This window comes from Myodes glareolus, chromosome 18 (genome assembly GCF_982192425.1).
Source record: "Myodes glareolus chromosome 18, mMyoGla1.1, whole genome shotgun sequence".
NCBI lineage: Eukaryota > Metazoa > Chordata > Mammalia > Rodentia > Cricetidae > Myodes > Myodes glareolus.
The window spans coordinates 54729886-54753406 of record NC_142043.1 but is presented as its reverse complement, the minus strand read 5'-3'; the positions used below and the strand labels follow the sequence as shown (position 1 = coordinate 54753406).

Genomic DNA, 23521 nt, shown 5'->3' with positions numbered 1-23521 from the left:
GAGGGGAGAAGAGATACTGTCGGTGAGTCCTGCTGCCTACTGGAATGTCTTGGACGCTCAGTCCAGTCACATGTCCCTCGTAAACCTCCCGACAGACACCCGGAAGTGGCAGGAGCTATGAGCAGGGCTGTCTGCAGAGGGCAACATTAAGGTCTGAGATACAGAATCTGTGCTAGGCATAGAGACCCCAAGCCACTGGATTTTCTTCAGAGTTGGTTGTCCATCCATAAATGAAGGGAGGCCAATTACCTTAGCATACTCTGCAACAGGCACCCCTAATTCCAGTTCATCCCCTATTCTCTAAGAAAGACAATCAGCAAAGGGAACCCCCTCCCCTCAAAACTAAAATTCTCTGGGTCATGTCACTTGAATATGCGACTACCACACACTCAAGGGGGACTGACCGCATAGTGCCTGCTGAGTCTGGTCCCTCCCAAGGGCTTGGAAAGGGTAACGGACGAATGGCAGGGAACTTGCATGCGTGCTCTTGACCCTTACCTGCGGACTTAGATTTGATTTCCTTGCGGAACTTGGAGCAGACACTGTTGTAGTTGGTGCAGATGTGGTGCAAACACCAGGCGGCTAGCTGGTTGGCATTGTGAAACTGTGGGAAGGGGACCAGAAGTGAGGTCAGGCTCTGTTTGCTGAAGCGAGGCAATGGGCCAGTGGCGTGGCTCAGAAGCCAAAGGTGCTTACTGCCAAAGCTGGATGACTGAACTTCATCTCCAGGACTCTCTGGAGGAAGGAGAGGCCTGACCCTGGCAATTCCTCTGACCTCCACAGGCATGCATGCTGTGGCACACACACACACACACACACACACACACACACACACACACACACACAACGATACCAAAGTTTAAAGCAAGTCTACAAAGAAATTAGAACCATTGTAAGGGTGGGGGAGGGAATAAAGAGCTATAAAAAGCCTGTAGAACTAATATAAGTTCTTGCTTTGACCTCAGGGTTCTGACTTTGACGATGGCTCTGATGTCAGCCAAGTATAGTGTTCATGTTCCTTCCTACTGAGATAGACAGCCCCCAAAATAAACGCCGTATCACACTGAGAGTTTCAAGTATGCCTGGCTGTCCTGTCCTGCCTGCCCCTTGGCCCTCTGGTGATAGGTGGCCATGCATGCCCTCTGGAAGGTACCAGTCAGGGGCAGAGAGAACGATGCCATCTCTGTTTAAGGAGCCTCGGCCATGGAATACTCCATGTCACATGTCAGAGCTCAGCTTGCTGGGGCCAAAGATCGAAAGGCAAGAAGGCAGCTGTCCTGTACCTGCCCTCTGGTTACGTAACAGTAGGCATGGGGGTGAGGTAGGAGGATCCGAAACTTTTCTGGGTAGATGCCTGGGGAGGTGGCAGCTGAGGTCAAAGTGACTGCCTGATACCCCCAAACCAGATGGTCTACTCCCTGTGTCGCCTCTGACCTGACAGGGCACCCTTGCCCTTCTACACTCATCCTAGGGATCGCTCTGGCTAACGGGGAACCTGGGAACAACAGCATGGTTCTTCCGAGGCTTGGCGCTTCATGTTTTCAAAGCCACTCTGGGGAGACGAGAACCCACAACCCCAATCACGGAGGTGGTTGGAGGCTGGTCCTTCCAGCCTCTTCTTCATGTTCGGTTTAACTCTGAACATAAAGGGGGGCTTTCATCAGCTCAGAGAACTGGTTGCATGACGTGCTCCCCCAATTTGAGATCAATGAGTCTTGGTGTTCAGACTGGCCACAGTGGGAGAATTTATACCTCAGAAATTAGCAAGGGAAAAGATCAGGGTTCCACTGTGTGTGAGACCCTCTTTGGCTTGAAGGCTAACAGGTAGGCTAAGACACAGACGTCATGCTAACTTCCTGCCAGGGTCTGTCAAGGCTTATCAATCACACCACAGCCTCCAGCGAATTGTCCAGTAGAACATTCTGGGCCATTTCAGTTTCTTCTATGCAGGATACTTATGGATAGAGCCCAGTCATAAATTATCCCTCGAATTAGGGGAGTGGGGATCTCCAAACACCTCAAATTTTGGACAACTGGTTCTGATGAGGCGTGGGGCTTCTACTGCAGTGCACACCTGCCCTCGGCTTCGGGTCTTCACCGGATGGGTTTTCAGACTGGGTTTTAGGAATCTGTGTTCTCACTTCCCTGTGACTGGATGGGATCTGCTGCTCGGGCACTCTGGAGGTGGTTCCCGCAACTTGGAGACCACACAGCCAGAAATTCTGAGGCAACTGGACTCAAGGCCGAGGCAACTGGCTGTTCTCAGTCCCGGTGTACCTTCTCCCTGTGAACCGAGCCATTGCCTGTGGCCACCCTTGGCCGGGCTGAGCAACACCTGCCATAGCTCCACTGTCCTCTTCCTGAGGTCACCTCCTCTCCTGGGATTGGGCAACTGCTGTTTAAATTGCCTGAGCTAAGGCTTGGTTAGCACTGTCCTTACTGAGAGAGGACAAAGGAAGGCAAACTCCGCAGGCAAAAGATAAAACAAAACAAAACAAAACAAACAAACAAACAAACAAAAAAACCCCAAGTTTAGAACTGAGTTCTCATGCCCTGCCCCCAGAGTGTAAGTGACTGTTGTTAAGTTTATGCTGGGACTAGATCATTCTGCCTGCATATTCTGCAGTGGACGAGAACTTCTATCTTGAGGGCTTCTTCTTGAACATTCTTTCCCCCTTGATTCTCAATCTGTAAGGTTGGGAGGTCAAGGGTTGCCATCCTCCTGTCTTATGGATGAAGAAACTGAGGCAGAGTTTATCTTTGTGCCTAAACCTTTAGTTGGATCTTACCCAACCTTTTCTTGGATCTGGGAGAGGTGTGCGTGTCTCCTACATGCATGCATGGATGTTTGTGTGGGGATCATGGACACCGATACTAGCAAAACTGATCTTAAAAAACTCAGGGACCCTTCAGTAAACCGTTCATTGGCAAGGGGCGGCTTGCAGAGCTTTATGGAATGTTCTAGAAACCAGTCTTGGCCAACTACTTCTCCAAGAGCTCAAAGAAGGCAGAGAGGCACCATTTCCCCCTAAGCCAGTGATTCTCTCACATATGAAACCGCTGCCTCAGGAGGGCAAACCAGTATGGAGGAAGAGACCCTTGGGGTCCTCGTTTCAAAGGCAGCCTGGCAGGCGGGACACTGACCAAACTGTAAAACTCTCTGATCATTTTAGCGTAAAGGCACACCTCTGTGACATCTGTATTTGGACGGATGGGACAGTAGGATGTTTTTTTTTTATCAGTGTAAAAGAGGGCTCATGAGACACACCAGGGATGAGAGGTAAGGGCCCACAAACCTACCTGCGCCAATTCCAAGTAAGAGAGCACTTCACCATCGATGCCCACGCCACTCATGGCAGCCTTTGTGAGCTCCTGGACGGCGTGCTGCTCTGGGAAAGAGAGAGCAGGACAGGGTTAAACCGCTTGGCCTGGAGGGGCTGGTCTAGGACCACTGGCGAAATGAGGAGCTGGTGGACACAGTTCAGGGCAGATGCTGGAAATGAATCCTGGGCTGACTCAGATGGGTGGTTTATCAGTATCCAACCCAGGCATCCGTGTCTGCGCTTCTAGAATAGTCAGAATTCTCTAGACCTCCGTGACTCCACCTGGGATGCGAACCACGGGCTACATGTGACTATTTCAACTTGGATAATTAACTCTTAGCTCATTGGCCACACCAACCCTGTTACGTGCTCAGTAGTCACACATGCCTACCCCCTTGGAATCTACAGACAGAGAAGACGTCCATTGCTGGCAGATGGTCCTACTAGACAGTGTGGTTCTGGGAAGTCTAGCATGGTCATGGGATCCTCTAAGTCCAGACATAGTCCTGTTTGAGTATTTCTTCAAGGCTCGCTATCTTTGGACTGCAAAGATTGAATAACAGAGGACCATGTCTACTTGGGAAATTAAAAACTGATGATGTAGCGGATTTGGTAGAGCACTTGCCTAGCATACCCAAAGACTTGCATTTGATCCCCAGCACTGTATAGACCAGCTGTGGTGGCCCACACCTGCAATTCCATCACGTATGAGATGCAGGAAAATCAGAAAGTAAAGGTTTTTCTCAACTACACAGGCAGTTTGAGACCAGCCTGGGCTACTACATGAGACCTCATTGAGAAACACTAAATGTGAATACATATATGTCGGCCTCAATAGTTACAAACAGATCACCCCAAGTTCATCTCTTGGAATATAAAGATGGGGAAGAACATTGACCCTAAGTAATAAAACTCCAGTTGGAGAGTGCTGTGTCTGCTGTTGCCCTGTGCCCATCTCCTGCTGTTGGAGTATACATTGTGGTTCTGAGGCTGGGGTGATTGTTTCTTGCCTCTGCTTGGGCAGTCTCCAGTCCCAGGCGAACATGGGTGTATGATGTTTTTGGGTAGCATGTCTAGCTCTCAATGATGACAGCATCTGGGGGCTAGGGTGGCTCCCTACACTGCAGGCTGACCACTTTCGGTTTGAGATTCTCTTTACTGCAATTGTAGTTGTGTATGTGTGTGTGTGTGTGTGTGTGTGTGTGTTTAATGAATTGAAAGTTTGTGTTCATTGTTTTCCTGATCATATGTGCTTACTTTATGCCTCTGTGCTCCATTCTGGTAATTTTAATGCCACTTCAAACTTTTTAATTGTTATTAAATGATGATGGAATATGATTGGTACTGGACGCATATGAGACAGTGAGGTACCCTCCCTCCCCAGATGGGTTTCTCTGTAGCTTTGGAGCCTGTACTGGAACTAGCTCTTGTAGACCAGGCTGGCCCCAAACTCACAGAGATCTGCCTCCCTCTGCCTTCTGAGTGCTGGCCACCACTGCCCGGCCTGAGACAGTGAGTTTAATAGATACACCTTTTGTGTATCCTGACTGCCCCACTGGCAGGCTTACACTACCCGCTTAATCTCTCTCTTTTCAAGTCGATATAACAACACCAAAATAAGCTTGCCATGGCTTCTAAAGGTTCAACTGTGAGGAAGGAAGTGCCACAAAGCTCTCATTTTAACCCCAAAGGCAGAAGATCAACCCAGCTGCATCATCCCTCCAGCCACGCCCACTCCAGAGCAAGGCCCACCCCAGCCATGCCCATTCAAGAGCAAATCTCACTCCAGCCACGCCCACTCCAGAGCAAGGCTCCCTCCAGCCACGCCCACTCCAGAGCTAGGCCCCCTCCAGCCATGCCCATTGTAGCCACGCCCACTCTAGAGCAAGGCCAACTCCCTTCAGTTCCACAAAGGCCGAGATAAGACAGCAAAGGCTGGTTTGCCAAGTTTGAAGAAAGACACTACCACCATAATAGATGAAGGGTGGGCACACAGTAAGTGCTAATATGAGGAGCTATAGAGAGTCATTCAGAAGTCACCTGAGGTCACTGAGGTCACTGATGAAGGCTCCCTAAGTAAGAGAGACCCTCAACATGAAAAGAACAGCCCTGTACTGAAGGAGTACCAGGGCCCTGCCGGCATAGCTGGAGAAGTCCTCCCGGCTGGTGTCATCAAAGGACAGCTCAACCATCTTGCCGGGGGCTGAGGCAGCTGGCAGCTTTAGGTTGAAGCGGATCTCATTTCCTACTGGAGTCTGGAACCTCGGTTCTCCCAAGTTCCCTAACGGGAGCAGCAAAACTGGAGGAACATCCTAATATTGGGGAAGTCCGCGGTCCTAGTTTTCTTTCTGTTGTGCTTAAATACCCCAACTAGAAGCAGCTTAAGGAAGAGGGGGTAGGTGGTTTTTTTTTTTTTTTTGGCTTAAAATCCCGAATCACACTCCATTATTTCAGCAAAGTCAAAGCAAAACACAAGCAACTGACCATACTGCACACGCGACCAGTTGTACCGCATGCGGCTGCAAAGGCAATGGACTCTGAATATTATCTATGAACTCTCTGGTAAATGGGCAATAGAAGGCCGGGGAGCAGGGGCAAGAAGCTCAGTCAAAACCCTTGCCGTGCAAACATGAGGGCCAGATATTGGGTCCCCAGAACCCTTGAAGGAGCCAAGCTGTATGGCAGCTGCCTATAAGCTGAGCCTTGGGAAGCAGAGAGGCTTGCGCCCCTGGGGCAAGATGGCTGATGAGACTACCCAGAACTGGTGAGATCCAGGTTCAGCAAGGGACCCTGCCTCTAAAGCGGAGAAGATTGGCGAAGGTACCTGGCATCAATTTTGGGCCTCCACATACAAGAGCACACACGTGGATGAGCACCCATAGGCGCGGCCACACACATGCATACATGCGGGTGTACTATACATACAAATAGCACAAAAGAACTGGTGGGGTTTGGGGGGCATTGACTTCAATTTTGAGAGAAATTCTGCTGTGGGGAAATCACCATCAAAAAAAAAAAAATCACCATAGAATCCTTATGCTGCCAAGTGACATTCTTTGAAAAGAGGGGTCAATGAGTCCAATGTCACTGTCATTTGATCAGAAAAAACTGCATCTGCTACTGTGACCCTGAGTCCCACCACCTTGATCTACCACCTCCATCAGGACCCAGGCATGAAGATCACATTAAGAGAGAGGGTGGATTGGCCTTATTTTATTTTTTTTTCGTTTTAAAGCAATATTTATTTATTTATTTATTTATTTTTGGTTAAAGTTTCTCCATTGTTTAGAGGTAACGCTGTTTTGTACTTAACAGACTGTAGCTTGGTGTTAATGTAATTTTAATAACTCACTGAGATACCAGGAATTTCATGCTACAGCGGCCCCGCACTGTCTGAGGTGTGTCTATCCTGTCCAGGCATGCCCGCCTCCTACCTGGCTCTGTGGTCTTGAGCCCACACATTTGTATGTGCAAGTTGGTGCTCCCTTTGATCCAGCCCTCCTCAGCTGGACGGAATTACAGAACGACTTAGCGCTAAGTTTTCCTGAGAAGTCATCTGGGTTCTCTAAGTAACGGCCAATGTGACGGTTAATTGTGACTGTCACCTCGACAGCATCTGGGCTCACCATGGAAACGCTCCCCTGGCTGTGTCTCTCAGGATGGGTTTGGGAAGGTCTGAAGGGGGAGTTGGGGGAGACCTGAGTGTGGTGGTGCCGTCCTATGGGCTGAGTGCCCAGATTGAATGAAGACGAGAAAAACAGATTTCCTACCATTCATTTCTGTCTCTGGGTTGCAGTGCAGCGTGCCCAGCTGGCTGGCTACCCCTGCTGTCCTGCCTGCCCTGCCATGCTGAACTGCAATAGATCCTTTCTTCGTTAGGTTGTGTCCGGTATTTGGCACAGTGATAAGAGATAACTAAACCAGCAACACTTTTTTTTTTCTTTCTGAAATTGGTTTAACACTGGTCGGTGAAGTTTTTTCAGCCCAGAAACCGAGCCTGAAACACGCGGCAGAGATGGTCTAAACCAGTGGTTCTTGACCCTCCTGATGCTGCGACCCATGGATACATTTCCTCACCGCGTTGGGGTGACCTCCAGCCCTGTTTTCATTGCTTCCCCATGACTGTAGGTTTGTTGTTGTTATGAATTGTAAAGGGAAGCTATTTGGAGATGGAGGTTTGCCAAGGAGGTCTCGACCCATTCTTTGCTCAGACTCTGTCCACTGAATACCATAGGTGACTCAAGGAGCCATGCTGGGAAGGTGTGCGAATCAGTACCAGCAGGATTTTATAACTTCATGCAAGAGGACTGGAGTGAGGGAGTTCCCACACAAGCTTTCTGAGGGTCGCTTAAAAAAAAATCTTTCATGTAGAAGTCAACCCCATGTTCTCGGTGTCAGATTTAATCTTTAAGTAAAAACACTACTCTACTGATAGAGAACACAGGCCAGATTCAGCAGATTTGGTTCCAAATGACTTTGGTCTATGAAAAACTAAATCAAATTTATCTTCAAAGGACTTGTGTATAACCTGTGGATGGTCACCTGGGCTTGGAACTCACATTTTTGAAAAGGGAATTCTCATTACAGCTTCCCGAAGTTAATGTGTGAAAAGTAATATACTCATTTGGATCTACGACTTTAGTAGACTAGGGAAATGCTTTTCTTTTTTCCATATTCTTTCTTTTTTCTTTTGTTTTCTATTTTTTCGAGACAGGATTTCTCTGGGTAGCGTAGGCTGTCCTGGAGCTTGCTCTGTAGGCCACTCTGGCCTTGAACTCAAATAGATTCATCTTCCTTTGCCTCCTGAGCCCTGGGTGGAAAGGTGTGCTCTATCACGCCTGGGAACAAATTCTTTCTTTTAAATTGGGGAAGAAGCAAGAAGAAAAGAGAACTATCTCTATTTCCAGGTAATTTGTGTGTTGGACGGAAGAGAAATAGCTAAAGTCATTGCTAGAGGGTGTAGTACAGATTGCACGGGCTAGCTTGTTCTCTGTTCATTTTATGACTCAGTTATTCGGAAAGTTTTGATGGAAAGCCTCATGGTCAGAGACAATTCTCCCAGGGCCTGAGGAAGACCAGTAAACGACAGTGTGTCTCTGCTTTCACTGGAATTAGTTCTCGGGCAAGTACCCGGACTGCTAACTCCCACCTTTAGGGAAGGCCGCACAAGGCTTAACATTTTAAAATAAGGGATTTAAATGCATATATTCCACCCAGACCTGCTCCAGCTTACCAACTGAACAAACGTAGAAGTTGCAGAAAAGACTTCTGAAGTTAAGCCAAATCTTTTTTTTTCTCCTCCCGAAATGAACTTGACAATGTCAGAACATTTTCAAAAATAGCTTTAAGAAAAAGAAGAAAACTAGGTGGTGGTAGCACACACCTTCAATCCCAGCACTTGAGGGGCAGAGGCAGACAGATCTCTGTGAGTTCAAGGCCAGCTTGGTCTACAGAGCGAGTTCTAGGATTGCCAGGGCTACACACAGAGAAACCTGTCTCAGAAAATAAATAAATAAATAAAACAAAAAAGAAATACTGCTCAAAACCAAACACATGCTTCCCGTGTTCCAACCCTTGTTCTAAGGACTTCATATGTTTGCCACACCCATCTTCACAGCTTGGTGGCAGCTCGTCAGCCCATTTTAAAGCGAGAGAAGGCTGAGACACAGAGCTCAGGTCACACAAAGGACAAGTCACTTAGCTGGGAAGCAAAGGGCCCAGGATGGGGGGTCTGGGGGAGATGTCTTCAGATCCTCTGTTCTCTACCTCTCCGTTAAATGTTCTGTCCTCAAAGGCTACACCTGTGCGCAGCACCGTGTCATGGAATAATGCTAGCTTGATTTCAAATTTTGTGCTCCACATAAAATTCAGCGTGTACCTCCAAAGCCAGGTACCCACCATCGTACATTTACAAAACCAAACAAACTAAAGGGGCCCGTCAGGGAGTAGTTTAGGAGCTACTCCTTGCATCAAATTAGGCTGACTGATAGACTGGGCTGGCTGCTCCCCTCCCCTTGCCCCCACCCAGGACTGTTCTGTTCGGAAAGATAGAAATTAGAGTCTGATTCTTGACAATCTTGTATTTGTTTAAGTGCGATTTTTTTTTTTTTTTTTTTTGATCAGCGTGGCTACCAGACACCAAGTCTCCAGCCTTACCTACGAGTGCAACCAAATGCGGCAGGCAAAATCTGTTTGCCAAGGCAATTAACTCCAGCGGGTCCAGGTCCAAGTTGGGTGACAACTGCTTGGTGTAGAGGTATTCCAACACCGCCTGCATCGACATCTTGTTGATACTGGGGAGATGCACCTGCAACAGTGTACAGAAGGCTCAGTGCGGCTGCAGGAACCGGGACTGCTCACCCGCTGCACACTATGGGGGTGAGAAGCATCCCGACCACGTGACCTGATGCCGGCCCACTGCAGGCATGGCTCCCCGAAGCTGTGCTGAGAGGGCCTTTCAGTGTTTATGGCTGTAAACCTACCGATTCGTAGGTGCAGAAGAGAGCATTGCTATCTGACAGAGTCTGGTGTGGAATGTTTTAAATGGCTATTTGGGCCTATAAATCAGACAAATGGGTCGTAAATGTGTTGTGACATTATGGGCCCTTCCTGCCAAGAACCTGAAGCTACTCTGTTGTGGAGCGCGAAATCTTTCGGCATGTGACAGGTACGGGGAGCTGTTAGCTGGACTGCTACAGACATGACAGAGCCTCTCTCTCAGGTGGCCATGACCACACTAGCGGCACAGGGACACGCTGTATTCTGATGACCCTTCAGCATCTGCCAGCATGGTGTCTATACTTCAGTATTTTCTCCCACAAGTACATGGGCCAGAACTACAGATATAGCACTGGGTCTCTGCAGAGTAGAGCAGCCAAAGAACTCCTGCCTGGTACACCTGGAGACACTGTTTGGGTTGGATGTGGGGCATGGTCCTCTGAGGATGCCCACAACCTCTGTCCCATGTGTCTGTAGCCTTTGTTTATAACACATTATACTTTCTAAGAGGCCAGGGAATGACCTGAGGCCTCCGTCCTATGTGGAGGAGGGGGACACAGATCAGTGGGATTACACACTGTGTTTCAGATCTTCACTAACTCCGTGGAGTGATTTGAATGAAAAGGGCCCCCACAGGTTCATAAGAGTAGCACTATTAGGAGGTGTGGCCTTGTGAGAGTAGGTGTGGCCTTGTAGGTGTGCCCTTGTTGGAGGAAGTGTGTCACTGGGGGTGGGCACTGAGGCTTCAGAAGCTCCAGCCTGGCCCAGTGGCACACCTGCTCTTCCTGCTGCCTGCCAATCAAGATGTAAAACTCTAAGCTGTCTCTCCAGCACCATACTTCCCACCATGACAATAATGAACTGAACCTCTGAACTGTAAGCTACCCCCAATTAAATGTTTTCCTCCATAACAAGCACTGTGGTCATGGTGTCTCTCAGCAAAGCAATACAACCCCAACTCATACACTCTACAGGGTGGGGATTGACGGGGTACAGAATGGTGCCCCTTGTTTTTTGGACCGGATTGTTGCTTTAATAGAAGGTTCTGTGCCCAGCTTTCTGTACACACCATCTAATATGATTCTTACATCTGTCCTCGGAAGAAAAGACTATTAATTTTTCTATTTTATGGACAAAGACACAGCAGTCAAGGAGGCTAAGTTTCATGCCCAAGATTGCAGAATTAGTCAGCAATGACTGGGACTTAAACCTAGGGAGCGCAATTCTGAAGTTCATGCACTGCAATGCTGTGTAACCTGGAGTCTCCTTATGTCAGTGCTTTGGGCTGCAGAGCAATAAAGTCTTGGCTCTCACAAGTAGTTCTGGAAACTACAGTTCTAATTTGAAAGGATGAGTCATTATAGACTTCTTACTCTCATGCTTAACAAAACAGAATACAGCATATAAAAATACACCTCCCCATATATATATATATATGTTTATATATATCTTTATGTATACATATATGTATTATGTATGGTTCCATCTTTATAGATACATGATTATATCTGTGCTGTAGGATTACTCACTTCATATATAAACACATCTAAAGAGAGCCTGTTGCAAATGCACCTGAACACACATGCATGTATCTCCTTCACATTCTACATGGGCTCCTGGACGCCCTTCCCAGAGTAAAACTATTGCCATTTTTGATGCTATCCTCCTTACTCACTTCATATATAAACACATCTAAAGAGAGCCTGTTGCAAATACACCTGAACACACATGCATGTATCTCCTTCACATTCTACATGGGCTCCTGGACGCCCTTCCCAGAGTAAAACTATTGCCATTTTTGATGCTATCCTCCTGGGTAGTCACCGGCCACATTGGAGACAGAATCTACTTCCAGGTAGAGTTATTTTCCCACATGGAGGAAGGCTCCGAACAAACTTCTAGAAATATTAAGCAGGCTTATCCCCTGCTCTCAGACACAGGGATCAAACACAATGATGATCTGGTAAATAAACACCCGGGGTTGTTACTACCGTTCATCATTTCCAGTCCCCAGTATAACCTCTGTGATGACAGAATGCGAGGAGTCAAAACTGATATTAGGATCTTAAAATAGCCCCAAGCTGAGACTGTCGTTTGCCGCTGCTGGCCTTTTCACCTCTCCTGTCCCTTTGGTGTCCAGGACGGACTGTAACAACACACGCTGGTTCATCTGTGATTGCCAATGATGGCGCAGCGCTGCTCATTCCCATCCCCTAGCTATGCCTCACAGGCATAATTTCTTCCACTGTGCATCTGACCTTGGGCATACCCGTGTGTTTGCTTGCACACACGCCTATGTTTAAAGGCGTATGCATTTATATAGTACTAGCAACAAGCTGACAGAAGCCTCAGGCTCCTCTATGTATGTAAACACATGGTGAAATTTCTTCTCTAGAATGGTGTTTGGACTCATGGAATTTTTTTTTTTAGGTGTGTGGTCTTTTTTTTTGCATACTTGAATGCTAAGGTGCTAAACTTTCATATTCGACCTATTTTATAACAAAAGCACCCGTGTTTTATAAAACGTTAAGAACTATGATCTCAGACGTCAGGGCAGAGAGCGTGTGCTGTCTCAGCTATGGGGATCTGCTCTTTCAGAAATGGAGGTGTGCAGTGTGTCTTTAGGGGACATGGGAAGAGGGTGTGGGCTGGCCTAGAGGTATGCCAAAACACGGCCCAGGGGCACACCAATCAGTACTGTGTGGCCCTCAGTAAGTCACCCACTCTCTCTGACCCTCAGATTCCTCATCTGTGACTCAGGAAGAATTCAGAATGCTTGCCAATGTTACTTCTTCACCGAGGCTGGGTTTTGAAACCTCTCAGATTCCCTTGGCTCTGTGTGCTTAGAGTACTTGCCAGGCTGCTCAGCAAAGACAAAATGGGCATCGGAAACACAGATGTGACAAGGGGCTGCTTCTGGGAACAGGAGATGAGAGTCCAGCGAGCACGGCCCTGGCTCCCAGCAGTCCTCAGAGGTCTCTGATGTGTGTAATCGCCAGAGGCCAGCTGCTTCCCTTTCGCTAAGATGACGTCAACACCTTTGAAGGGATGACTCATTTTGGCAGATCATCTTAGGGACCCTTTAGGGGTAATCAACACATGAGAAGAAACACAAAAACACTCTCATAACATGCATTCCCCCTCAGTGCTGATGGCTTTTTATAAAGCAAAACAAAATCCAAATCCTGTTTCTGTGATCTCCACGCTTATAGTTCACCGTCTAACAATGGGGAGATCTACTTGAGAATAAAAGTCCAAGTGCAGAGCCTCAAGAGACGGAGCATGACGTCCGCAACCTATTCCTTCAAAGCAACCCCAGAAAACATTTGGAGCGACCCAAAGAGGAGACGGCTACCTCCATCAGTGCCTGCATTCCTCTCTAGTTGGTTTAACATTGTCATTGCGAAGATTAGCGTAGACCATCAGGGGCTTGTAATCAGAGCCAGTCCCTCACAGGGTGAACGAGTATTCTAGAGCTAGCCCAACGCGGACCATAACCCGGCAAGCATCTGAAGTGAACTGCTTGCTGAGTGCCTCAGTAGGAAGGAATGAGACGTACTGGTACTTTAAAAGTAACAAAGAAAGAAATGCAAAATAGAAATGTCCTCTTCTATATTAAATGATAAAATTTAATCTAACGTTCATGGTTCACTGTCCTCTTTCCTAGATATGTGTGTATAGAGGTCCTTTTTGTACCCTGAAAAAAATAAGGGCTGAATTTCGGGGGCTATGTCAGAGTTCCCCAAGACCAAACAGACTTAAAAGATGACCGAGAAGAGCTGGAAAGACGGATCGGTGGTCAAAAGGAGTGGCTGCTCTTGCAGAGGACACCAATTCTAAGTCCAGTTCCAGGGGACCTGACGTCCTCTGCCAACCTCCTTGGGCACTGCCCACAGCTGGACATCACATGCAGACAAAGCACCCATATACAAAAAATAAAAATAAATCATAAAAAGATCAATAAAAAATTAACAACTTTAAAAAGATGACCTAGAAAGGCGAATTCCAAGAATAAGGAAAGAGCAAAGTTCTCCCTGGAGGATTTTGTGACCATTTCACAAGGCTCACTTCTATCTGTGATGGTTGCCACCTCCCTGTCTTAGATTAGAAAATGGGCTCACAACTTCTTTATTTTCTTCTGTTTTTTCTTTCTTCTTTTTTCCTTCCTTCCTTCCTTCCTTCCTTCCTTCCTTCCTTCCTTCCTTCTTTTCTTTCTTTCTTTCTTTTTCAAAATGGGGTTTCTCTGTGTAGCCCTGGCTGTCCTGGAACTTGCTATGTAGACCAGGCTGATCTTGAACTCAGAGATCTGCCCGCTTCTGCGTTCCAAATGCTAGGATTAAGGGCGTGTACCACCACCTCCCAGTGGCTGGCAGCTTCTTAATCTAGAGTTGTTATGGGACGAGCGCCCTTACCCCCAGGGAGAGACTTCAATGGGGTGACACCATTTGCTGGGCATTACCTATATGCTCCAGGCATGGCACACGCACGTCTACGCTCTGTTTGCCCTCGCGAGAATGTTTACCTGTCATTCTCATTTAATAGCTGAGGAAGCAGATTTAAGAGGAGGCTGGCCACTGGTCACAGCCACACTGAGATAAAAGTTCATGAACACCTTTTATGGTCTCAGAAACAGAGAGAAGGGACAGGAGAGGATATGTCACCAGTGGAGGCATTGCTAGGGCTCGTGGAATTTTGGTGATTTGGTTAGTGGTCTTTTTTTTTTTTTAATTCACAGTGGCTGAAATCTCTGCCCTCATTAGTTTTGGCTTCAGTCCTCAGAGAAGAGGGCTAGGACCCAGGTTCCTTCCAGAACCCCGTTGAAACAGTGGCCACTTCCTGCGGGTCAGTCGCCACCTAAGGCGTGTGTGTGCTCACCCGTACACTGTTAGGTTTCGTTTTGGTTACCTCCGCTGCACATGTTAATCTGAAGAGATTAGAGGTCCCTTCTGTGAAGGGATAAAGGGGATTAGCGTCCCTTGGGTCAGCGCTGACACTGTTGCTCTGAGCCTGGGGTCCTGACCTTGATCATAGGCTCCACACACATAAAGACACCAACGGCGGGCGTGGTGGGACTGAACAGACAGGGACACACACCAGAAAAGGCCGATCGTGGCAGGGCAGATGGAGGGGAACCTACTCCGACCTTTCTTGTCAGAGGGCAAGCCTCCCATCGGCATCCTCGTCAACCAATCTGTGGTGGCTAGGCTGGACTCAACGCTCAGGAATTACTTCGTAGATACAGACGCTCACGCCTCACAACTACATCCGGGTCATGACTGACTGCTTTATGCTGAGGGAGACTCGGAAGGCAGTAGGCACTTGTCCCAGGCCATCCAGCCTGGGGGTGGAGAGTTATGTTCTGGATTGCAGGAGGGGAGTGGGGGGCGAGGAGGAGTGGCTTTTCTGTGTAGTTTTCTGTGCACTGAGAAGCCTCTCTTTAAGCTTCTCAATGCCTTTGAGCACACTGGAGGGAGACATAGCAAATCAAAGAACTTCCTGATTTCCTAAGGATGCCAGAAGAGACCACAGGGATAATTCTAGAAGTCTTCCCCCCACCCCAAAGGGCAGGGCTTGTTTCTGGGGTCGGATTAGGCAGCAGCTGTGTTTCTTTCTGGAAGCAGGGGGATGGCCCAATGACCTTCTCCGTCCCAGCCATTCCTGGCTTGTGATTCTAGGATTCTGTTTCCCTACTGGGAGATGCAACGCAGACTCCCGGGGCACCGTGGGAGAGCTCCGCTGCACCCCGGGAGCACCCCTTTGGAAAAGTTACCCTTTGTTTTCAGTATTTCTTTTGCCAGTTGGGAGAGATGCTGAGCTAAGCAACGCTAGCCCCCAAGGACAGTAAACTTGATGGGGTGTCCCCGTGTTATTTTTTAGAAAAAAGAAAAAAAAAAGGGATGTTAAGGAATATTGCAAAACTCAACAGAAGTGCTTGCTCTGCCTATACTTAGCTAGAAATGCTCGAATGGATTTTCTTTTTTTTCCCCAGCGGTTTTGTATGAAGATACAGTGTCTTTGAGACACTGCCTAAGACAGTCTAAGTTTTTTCTTCTGGAGGGTAGGACCCTTCTGTTTCCACTGGACCTACACTCTTTGAAAAGTGTGCCCAGAGCAGTGAACATTCAACCACCTCTCATTTCCTTACCCCAAACAACCGGTCCTAGCCACCCCTCCCCCAAGCAAGGTGGGAAAATTGGGGCTGAGCCTCCAATGCTGTGACTCACAGCTGGACTTCGGGCATCAGTAGGAACACTCATCAGGTTGCAGACGGGCATGCCCGAGGCCTAGCGACTGGGTTGGGCAAGGTCTCCTGTCTGGTTAAGGGTGGTGCTGGCTCTCCATTGACTGAGGATCCTTTTACTTCCCCCAGAGAAGACAGACTCTTGTCCTTGATTTTAATGGTACTCCGGCTGCCTTGTTGATGTTTGTAGAGGAAGTATGGCCAGTCATGACTCCTTAGAGAAGTGTGAGCCTGCATCCTAAGCACCTCATGCTTACAGGACCAACAGCCTCCTGTTCCTCACACTGCAAGTATGACTTCACCCTGCAGCACAGCCTGAGGGACTATTTCATGTAGCTGTTAGAAGGGAAGCATCTGGCTGCTTCCACATTCTGGGCTTCCGAGGCACGTACCTCACTGTTGGCGCTTTCCACGAAGGACCCCCCAAACATGGCGGCCATCCACTCGCAGCTACAAATCAATAGGGGCTTGTGGGCACGGATGGCTCCATCGTCCAAGGTAAATGTCACATCTGCCAAGGATCGAGGAAACAAAACCGTGAACCACTTTTGCGAGGGGTTTCACCCCAGTCTTCTGCTCCGTGTACATCCATCAAACTGTATCTCTCACTCCTGCTCCCAGGTCTACCGATCCTGCTCCAATCCGTACTTCCTAGACATCCAGCTCCCACATCAAGGAGGGTACCTCGAAAGATTGCCCACAGGATCATAACACGAATATAATGACAATCCAGGGGCTGGAAGGTGAACTTAAACATGAAATTTGCATATGTTTCAGATACCTTGTATACACAGCCTGTAAGTGATTTTAATCAACATTAGACATGGTTCATTGTTTAAGTCACTGTACCTTTGTAAGACAACCTTTTAAATTAACTAACATTCACGATTGCTTCCAGATCACTGTGACCAGTGACTGGGATAAACATCGTTACTTTAATTTTGTCCTGTTAAGACAGGCAGGAAGTTTTCCACACGCTGACACTCAAAAAAAGTTAGAGCTGGAATTTGGAGCATTTCGCGTTTTAGATTTTTAGGCTCTGGGGATGGATGTTCAGCATACACAAGACTGGTTCATCTATCGCTTGTTACTGTTTAACCTCAAGTGCCCTAGATACTTACCCTTCTTCCCCCTCTCTCCTCTTTCTCTCTCTCTCTCTCTCTCTCTCTCTCTCTCTCTATATATATATATATATATATATATGTATATATATGTGTATATATATATATATATATATGTGGCATAGTACACATATATATGTGTGTGTGTGTGTGTGAACTAAGGTAACATTTCATTTCCAATTTCTTTATCATGAAATTCTTAAGAACACATCTTAAGGAAGTGTACCCTGATTGATTGCGGCTAAGAAAACGGAACAATGGTCCGATACCATCCATTATCTATCTCAGATGTCTCAGTCACCCCTGAAGTGACATGCCAGGGCCTCTCTTTCGCAAAGGAGTCCCACGTGGACCCCCATTTTCGCTTGGCTCACCTGGGCAGTTCGAGAGGGATTTAGTCAGCTTCCATGCCTACCAGTTAATGGAGCGCGCATTTGCAACACATTCTTTTCAGAACCGCGCAGAGCTGCTTCCGCACCATGGCAACCAATGTTTGTAGTAAATGTTACCCACTCCTTGCTTTAAGATGAATAGAGTGACTCAGTGTCAGGTCACGGAATGTGACTGCGTAGTGCCGTGGCAGGGATTATGGGAGACAGGGACGAAAATAGAGGTAGCCCGATAAACAGAACTCAGGAAGTCAAGTTGTGCAGTGAAGCCCGCTTCCCACTCCCGCCCACACCCACGTCCCGAGACGAAGATTTCTAGAATAAAAATAGCATACGTGTACCACAGACAGAACAAAGCAAAGGTCAGTAAAACAGACCGGATGCAGTCTCTAGGGAGTTTGCTCTGGGAAGGGCACCAACGGCTGTGTGTGGCACAGTCACTCAAGATGAAAGAAGAAAGATTGGGACTCAGGAGTACAGGGGCACAGACCGGGGAGCTGCGGGGGTGGTGGGGGTGACGGCAGTGGTAATACAACGTGCCTCTGGGACTTCAGGGACCCTAGGACCAGAGATCAATGATGCAGGGACAATGGAGAAGAATGGAACAATGGGTACTGGTCAGAGCACAGATCCCAGAGCCAGGAAGTTCAAGTGTCAAGCCCCTGGAAAGAGGCTCAGGGTCACCTGATCTACCCTGAGCGCTGGAGGTTGAGGGACTAGGTCTCTGCAGTGGCAAGGCTTGGGTTCTTGTCTTCACTGTTGCCATTTAACTGACTAAGTGACCTGGCCTCTTGGGGCCCTTGCTGCTCAACATCTGTAAGGTTGAAGGACTACCTCTTAGGTCTGTTCAGGATTAACTTTGTTAATTATCTTTATTCGGTCTCAGGCTGTCTAGCTAGCATTTGATGGTCCCCCCACCCCCACCTGGCACAAAGGCCTCGATGGCTCGCTGGGGCCCTGCTCACCTGAGAACGTGCCCTTGCTGAGACACTCTTTGATCCGGTTGGCTTTCCTGACGTGGAAGGCTTTCGTGATCTCCTGGTTCATAAAGGCTTCCTTGTTCATGATATTCTCCACCATCATCCTCAGGTCGAACATCTCCAGGATCTCGGCCATCTGAGCCAGTCCCAGCAAATCTTTCTCCTTCTCATCCAGCTGCCCCGTGTAGAGGAATCGCAGCAGGGTCCGGAAAGGGCCCGACTGCATCGACGCGTCCAGCCTGACCACCGTCACTGGGCCTACCCGCTTCGAAATGGGGTTGACCCGCATCTCCCTGTGCATGCTGACAAACCCCTTGCTCCAGCCGGACAGGACCTGCGCCTCAGAACTCAAGGCTTCAGTCTGCAAAGTCAGACTCTCCAACAGGTCCTGGCCTGAAGAGGCCCCTGGGCCAGCCTGAGGGGTCCTCTGGGGACTTTTTTCCCCTTCCTCGGCTGGGCTAATGCTTTGCACCCGCCCCTGACAATCCCTGCATGGCACCTCTTCACCAGCTCCTCCACCCCAACCAGGGGATTCCTCACACTCCATTAAAAAAAGGTCGTAGAATTTGGAAGAAGAGGTAGCGAGGTAAATGCGGTGCGCAAAGATGTGCTCCTGACCCTGGAGAAGGAAGAGGACGTCGGCGCACAGAGGGTTGTCCAGTAAACAGGCGGCATCGCTGGTCCCCGTTGAGGGACACTCAGGGACCTTGATGACCGGGGGAGGGGCTTTCGGAGGTAGGAAGGGCGCCTGAAGCAGAGGCTTCTGGACTTTTTTCAAGTGCGATTTCCAGAACTGCAGGTGCCGGCGGGAGATGAGGGCTGCGCGGATGGCGTTGTCGAACACGTCCTTGATGCCAAACTGGTCAAACACGCTGGTCTCGTAGTAAGGGATGCCGAGTTCCTTTGCCACCTCTCGGCCTTTCTCTGGGGGTAAAATGTCACCTCTCTTTATGGGCCTGAAATAAAAGAATTAAAAGAAAACACATTTAATCAACCGTTTTTTAAAGGGGAAAAAAGGAGGGGCGGTGCATAACATCTAAATTTCTAGATTCCTAGTTGAATCAGACAATGAAAAACTCATTCGCTTCTTAAATTTTTACATTTAAAATCCTGTAAGGGTCCCCAAAACTCAAAGTCAATGGATACTCCAAGATAAAGGATTTATTACTGCAGAAAAACATATTCTGTTAGCAGTAACTGAGATAACAAAAGGATTGGCCTTTGCTATCTATGAGGTCTTGAGCAAGATATCTAACCTCTTGAAGCCTTAGTTTTCCATCTTTGGAGAGCACGGGGGCCCTTAAAGAAGAGGTTTAAATGAGGTAAAGAAAACCCCCAGCACTGCTCTTGGTGCTTGATAAAAGGTATCGCTGCCATGGTCATCTCCATCCCTGCAGCGTTTCAATTTTAGAACTTCATAATGTATCCACTTACACCGCCTGAGAGTTCTCTAAAGTTTTGCTCTCATTCTGGGGTAAGAAGAAACAGGGGCAGGAAGCTCAATTGGTCTGACTATGGTGCGTCTAGAACCTACTATTGGATCCACGAATCCTCGTTCATGTAGTCCCCGCCTCACTGATCTTTTCTTTGGGCTGGTACACGAGTCTCTTAGTTGGCATCTGTGGTACTTTGAAGGTAAATGGGCTCCCCAGAATCTCATAGGGAGTAGCGCTATTAGGAGGTATGGCTTTGTTGGAGTGGGTGTGGCCTTGTTGGAGGAAGTGTGTCACTGTGGGGGCGGGCTTTGAGGTTTCCTAAGCTCAGGATTCTTTGCCTCTGTTGCCTTCCTGTTCCCTGCAAGTCAAGACATAGCCAGCGCCACATCTGCCTGCATGCCACCATGTTCCCTGCACACCTTCAAACTCCCCACCATGACAATAATGGACTGAACCTCTGAAAACACCCCAATTAAATGTTTTCTTTATCAGAGTTCCTGTGGTCTTGGTGTCTCTTGACAGCAAGGGCTCTGACTAAGGCAGCCTCTCTTCAGAATACGCACTTGAAGCTCAGAGTTCCATCACTGCAAAAAAAGCACTAAAACAGCATGGGTACGGCCCAGCCTGCAACTCTGTGTCAATTTCTCCTGTTTCCACAAAGCCGGTGGAACAAAGCCCACACCCTTTTGGTCTGGCACACCAAACTCATTTACAATTTAATCAAACCCAGGAAGGCCAATATAAGCAGTGCAGTGCTGGCCTTGTGACATAACCAGGGAAAGATTCCAGAACCGACAAGATGTGATTTGCTACAAGTCTTCAGGAAACATGCAAGGATTCTGAAAAAAACTTAGAAGTTGATCTTAAATACTTTGCCTTTGACACCAAAAGTCATATGTTTCCCAGGCCCCGGTCCAGGAGAACAATGATAAAACTGGATGGGATCTGGATTTGAAGACCTGGAGGGAGGAAGGAAGGAAGAGAAAGAGAGAGGGAGAAAGGGAGGGAGGGAGGTCACACCTCGGGGTGCTGACAAGGGTGGAAAGATCCAGAGAAAAAGGTTCGACTTTAAGCCTCTTCCCGTGGGCCTTGTGTGATTTTTGTCCTTGGGGCTGACTTGAAATTTGCTAATTGATTAAGCCAAAGTTTAGCTCTAATGCCCTACTTCATTAACACTCTAAGTCGCTCAATGTAAGGGACGGTCCTATCTGCTGTTGGCCCGTTCTGCTACCCCCTCCACTCACCCACCCACCCCCACACCCAGGTGATTCTGAACATTCCATATCTAGTCCAGGCATGTAGGAATGGAGGGATGGTGGAGACCGAACATGAGATGCTCTCAACAGTTTCGTCCAGGATGTATGGGGAGCACCACAAACTGTCTCCTCATATGCTGTCACTGCAATAGCATAAAAGGGGGGGGGGCAGAGAAGGCTTGTGTAAGCCAGTTAGGTAAATACAGAGCTTTGGGGGAGTTTTGTTCTTCAGCAGAGAATATGGGTGTGAAACAGACAAAACTGTTTTATGCAAGAATAACTTCTGAGAGCACAGGTTTTTAAAAATTCTTATTTCTTTCCGAAACTGGTATCCACACTGTGCATGTACTAAAAAAACACCCCCTAATTTTTTAAAAAAAGTTTTGATACTTGGTTAACATAAGGATTAGACACATTTAAGGTGTCTTGTTTGCTTTCTTTTTAAAAAAGATTTTAGGTATTTATTTTATGCATATGCGTGCTTTATCTGCACGGACAACTTTATGCCAGAAGGGGGCATCAGATCCCACTAGAGACAGTTGTGAGCCAGCACATGGTTGCTGGGACTTGAACTCAGGACCTTTGGAGGAGCAGCCAATGCCGCTGAGCCATCTCTCCACTCCTTGTGTTTCCTTTTTTGCAAGTAAAACTCGACGTGATTTTCAGGTGTTTGCTTTTGTTTTGTATATTGAGCCAGGGTCTCACCATGCAGCTCTGGCTGGCCTTGAACTTGCTACACAGATCAAGCTGCCCCCAATCTCTTGGAGATCCTCCTGCCTCTGCTTCTCAAGTGCTGGGATTACAAGTGAGTGCCATCAGGCACAGCTGTACAGGGTTTTTAAAAACCAGACTCTGGCCCAGTGCTATCAGTATGGGCCTGTAATTCCAGCTGCTCGGGAGGCCGAGGAAGACGGGTCACAAGTTCAAACCCCAGCTGTGCTACAGAGTAAGCTCCTGATCAGTCTAAGAAATTTAGTGAGACCTTGCCTGGCTCTAAATAAAAAGTAAAAAGAAGAATGGGGATATGACTCAGCGATAGAATGTCTGATCTGCTTAGAATGTGGAAGGCCTTGGCCTCACTCTACAGTACTGCACAAAACACCAGAAGTCAGAAAAAAAACGCTAACAACAACAACACCAAAACCAATCTAGACGCGTGATGGGAACGAAAGCCCATCTCTATTGGGATGAGATACTGGCTAACAACTGCGGCTGATCATTCTGAGCCTTAGATTATTTTATTCTAAACAGGCATGATTTCAAGAACGATGCCATCCTGGGTGGCTAACATTTTGTATAGGACTTCACTCAAATACAGTCCTTCATCCAAAGCATTTCCACACGCCCCATTTCTTGTGGTGAAATTCCCTTCACGCATTGGCCAACCCTTTGATGTGACTGGATTGTGACCACGGCGAGCGTCGGGAGACATCAGGAGAATCGCTTCAGGATGAATGGCTGACAAACTTTGCAAAAGTCTATGGCCGATAGGTGTAGCCTCAGTGACCATTGAAAATCTAAGCTGCCCGTAAGCTGCTTCCTCACTGAGGAGCCAGCTGCAGGCGGAGGTCCTCGGCTTACCTTGCTAAGGGGCGTCGTGCCCGGTTGACAGCCTCCAGGTCGGCGTAGCGGAGGTCTAGCTGGCAGCCGACCAGGACGACAGGCGTTCGAGGGCAAAAGTGCTTGATTTCTTGATACCACATGGTTTTCACATGATTTAGGGAGTTGGGGTTCGCGATTGAAAAGCAGAGGACCACGACATCGGACCTGAAAGGCAACCACAGGATGAAGCTCACATCATCTTTCCCTGCGTCTCCCTAGCCCTCTGTTATGGTCCCTCTCTCTCCCCTCTTCTCTAACACCATCATGTCACAGTTGAAATAATTTTTTTTTTAAAAAAGGGACTGGATAGTACACACATCTATGAGTCATGCAGACAGCCTCCTAAGCCCCCACATTCCAGCCCTGTCAGGGCCTTGTGGCTCATTTTCACACCTCGCCATGGAATACGGATATACCCCGCGGTGCGGGGGGGGGGGGGTGTTTCCCATGAAGTGACTTTCCCAAGAGATGGCTATCCAAAGGGGTTCTGTTCTGGAATTCCCACATGCTGAACTATTTCTGCTCGTGAGAAATAGTTGCAAGATAAAAGGAAATGATCCAGCCCCCCCTTGCACCCCCTGGATAAAACACAAAGACGAAGATGTCCGACCCCATGAGAGAAAGCGAACAGCCGGTGGAGATGTCGGTAGTATTTGCCGCACGGCGTCAGCAAAT

At 48.0% G+C, this 23521-nt stretch overlaps 1 protein-coding gene across 11 annotated transcripts in view; it reads right to left on the bottom strand.

The window, feature by feature from the left end:
• Positions 1–23521, bottom strand: part of Rhobtb1 (Rho related BTB domain containing 1) — a 115853-nt gene that overhangs the window by 3152 nt on the left and 89180 nt on the right. For all 11 annotated transcript variants that reach the window (XM_085679725.2, XM_085679726.2, XM_048451560.3 and 8 more), the window contains 6 exons: positions 22826–23011; positions 18538–19508; positions 16455–16573; positions 9480–9630; positions 3301–3389; positions 499–604 (listed from right to left, as the gene is read on the bottom strand). In XM_085679725.2, coding sequence (XP_085535851.1) covers positions 499–604; positions 3301–3389; positions 9480–9630; positions 16455–16573; positions 18538–19508; positions 22826–23011 — 1622 coding nt within the window. The remainder of the gene's footprint in view (positions 1–498; positions 605–3300; positions 3390–9479; positions 9631–16454; positions 16574–18537; positions 19509–22825; positions 23012–23521) is intronic.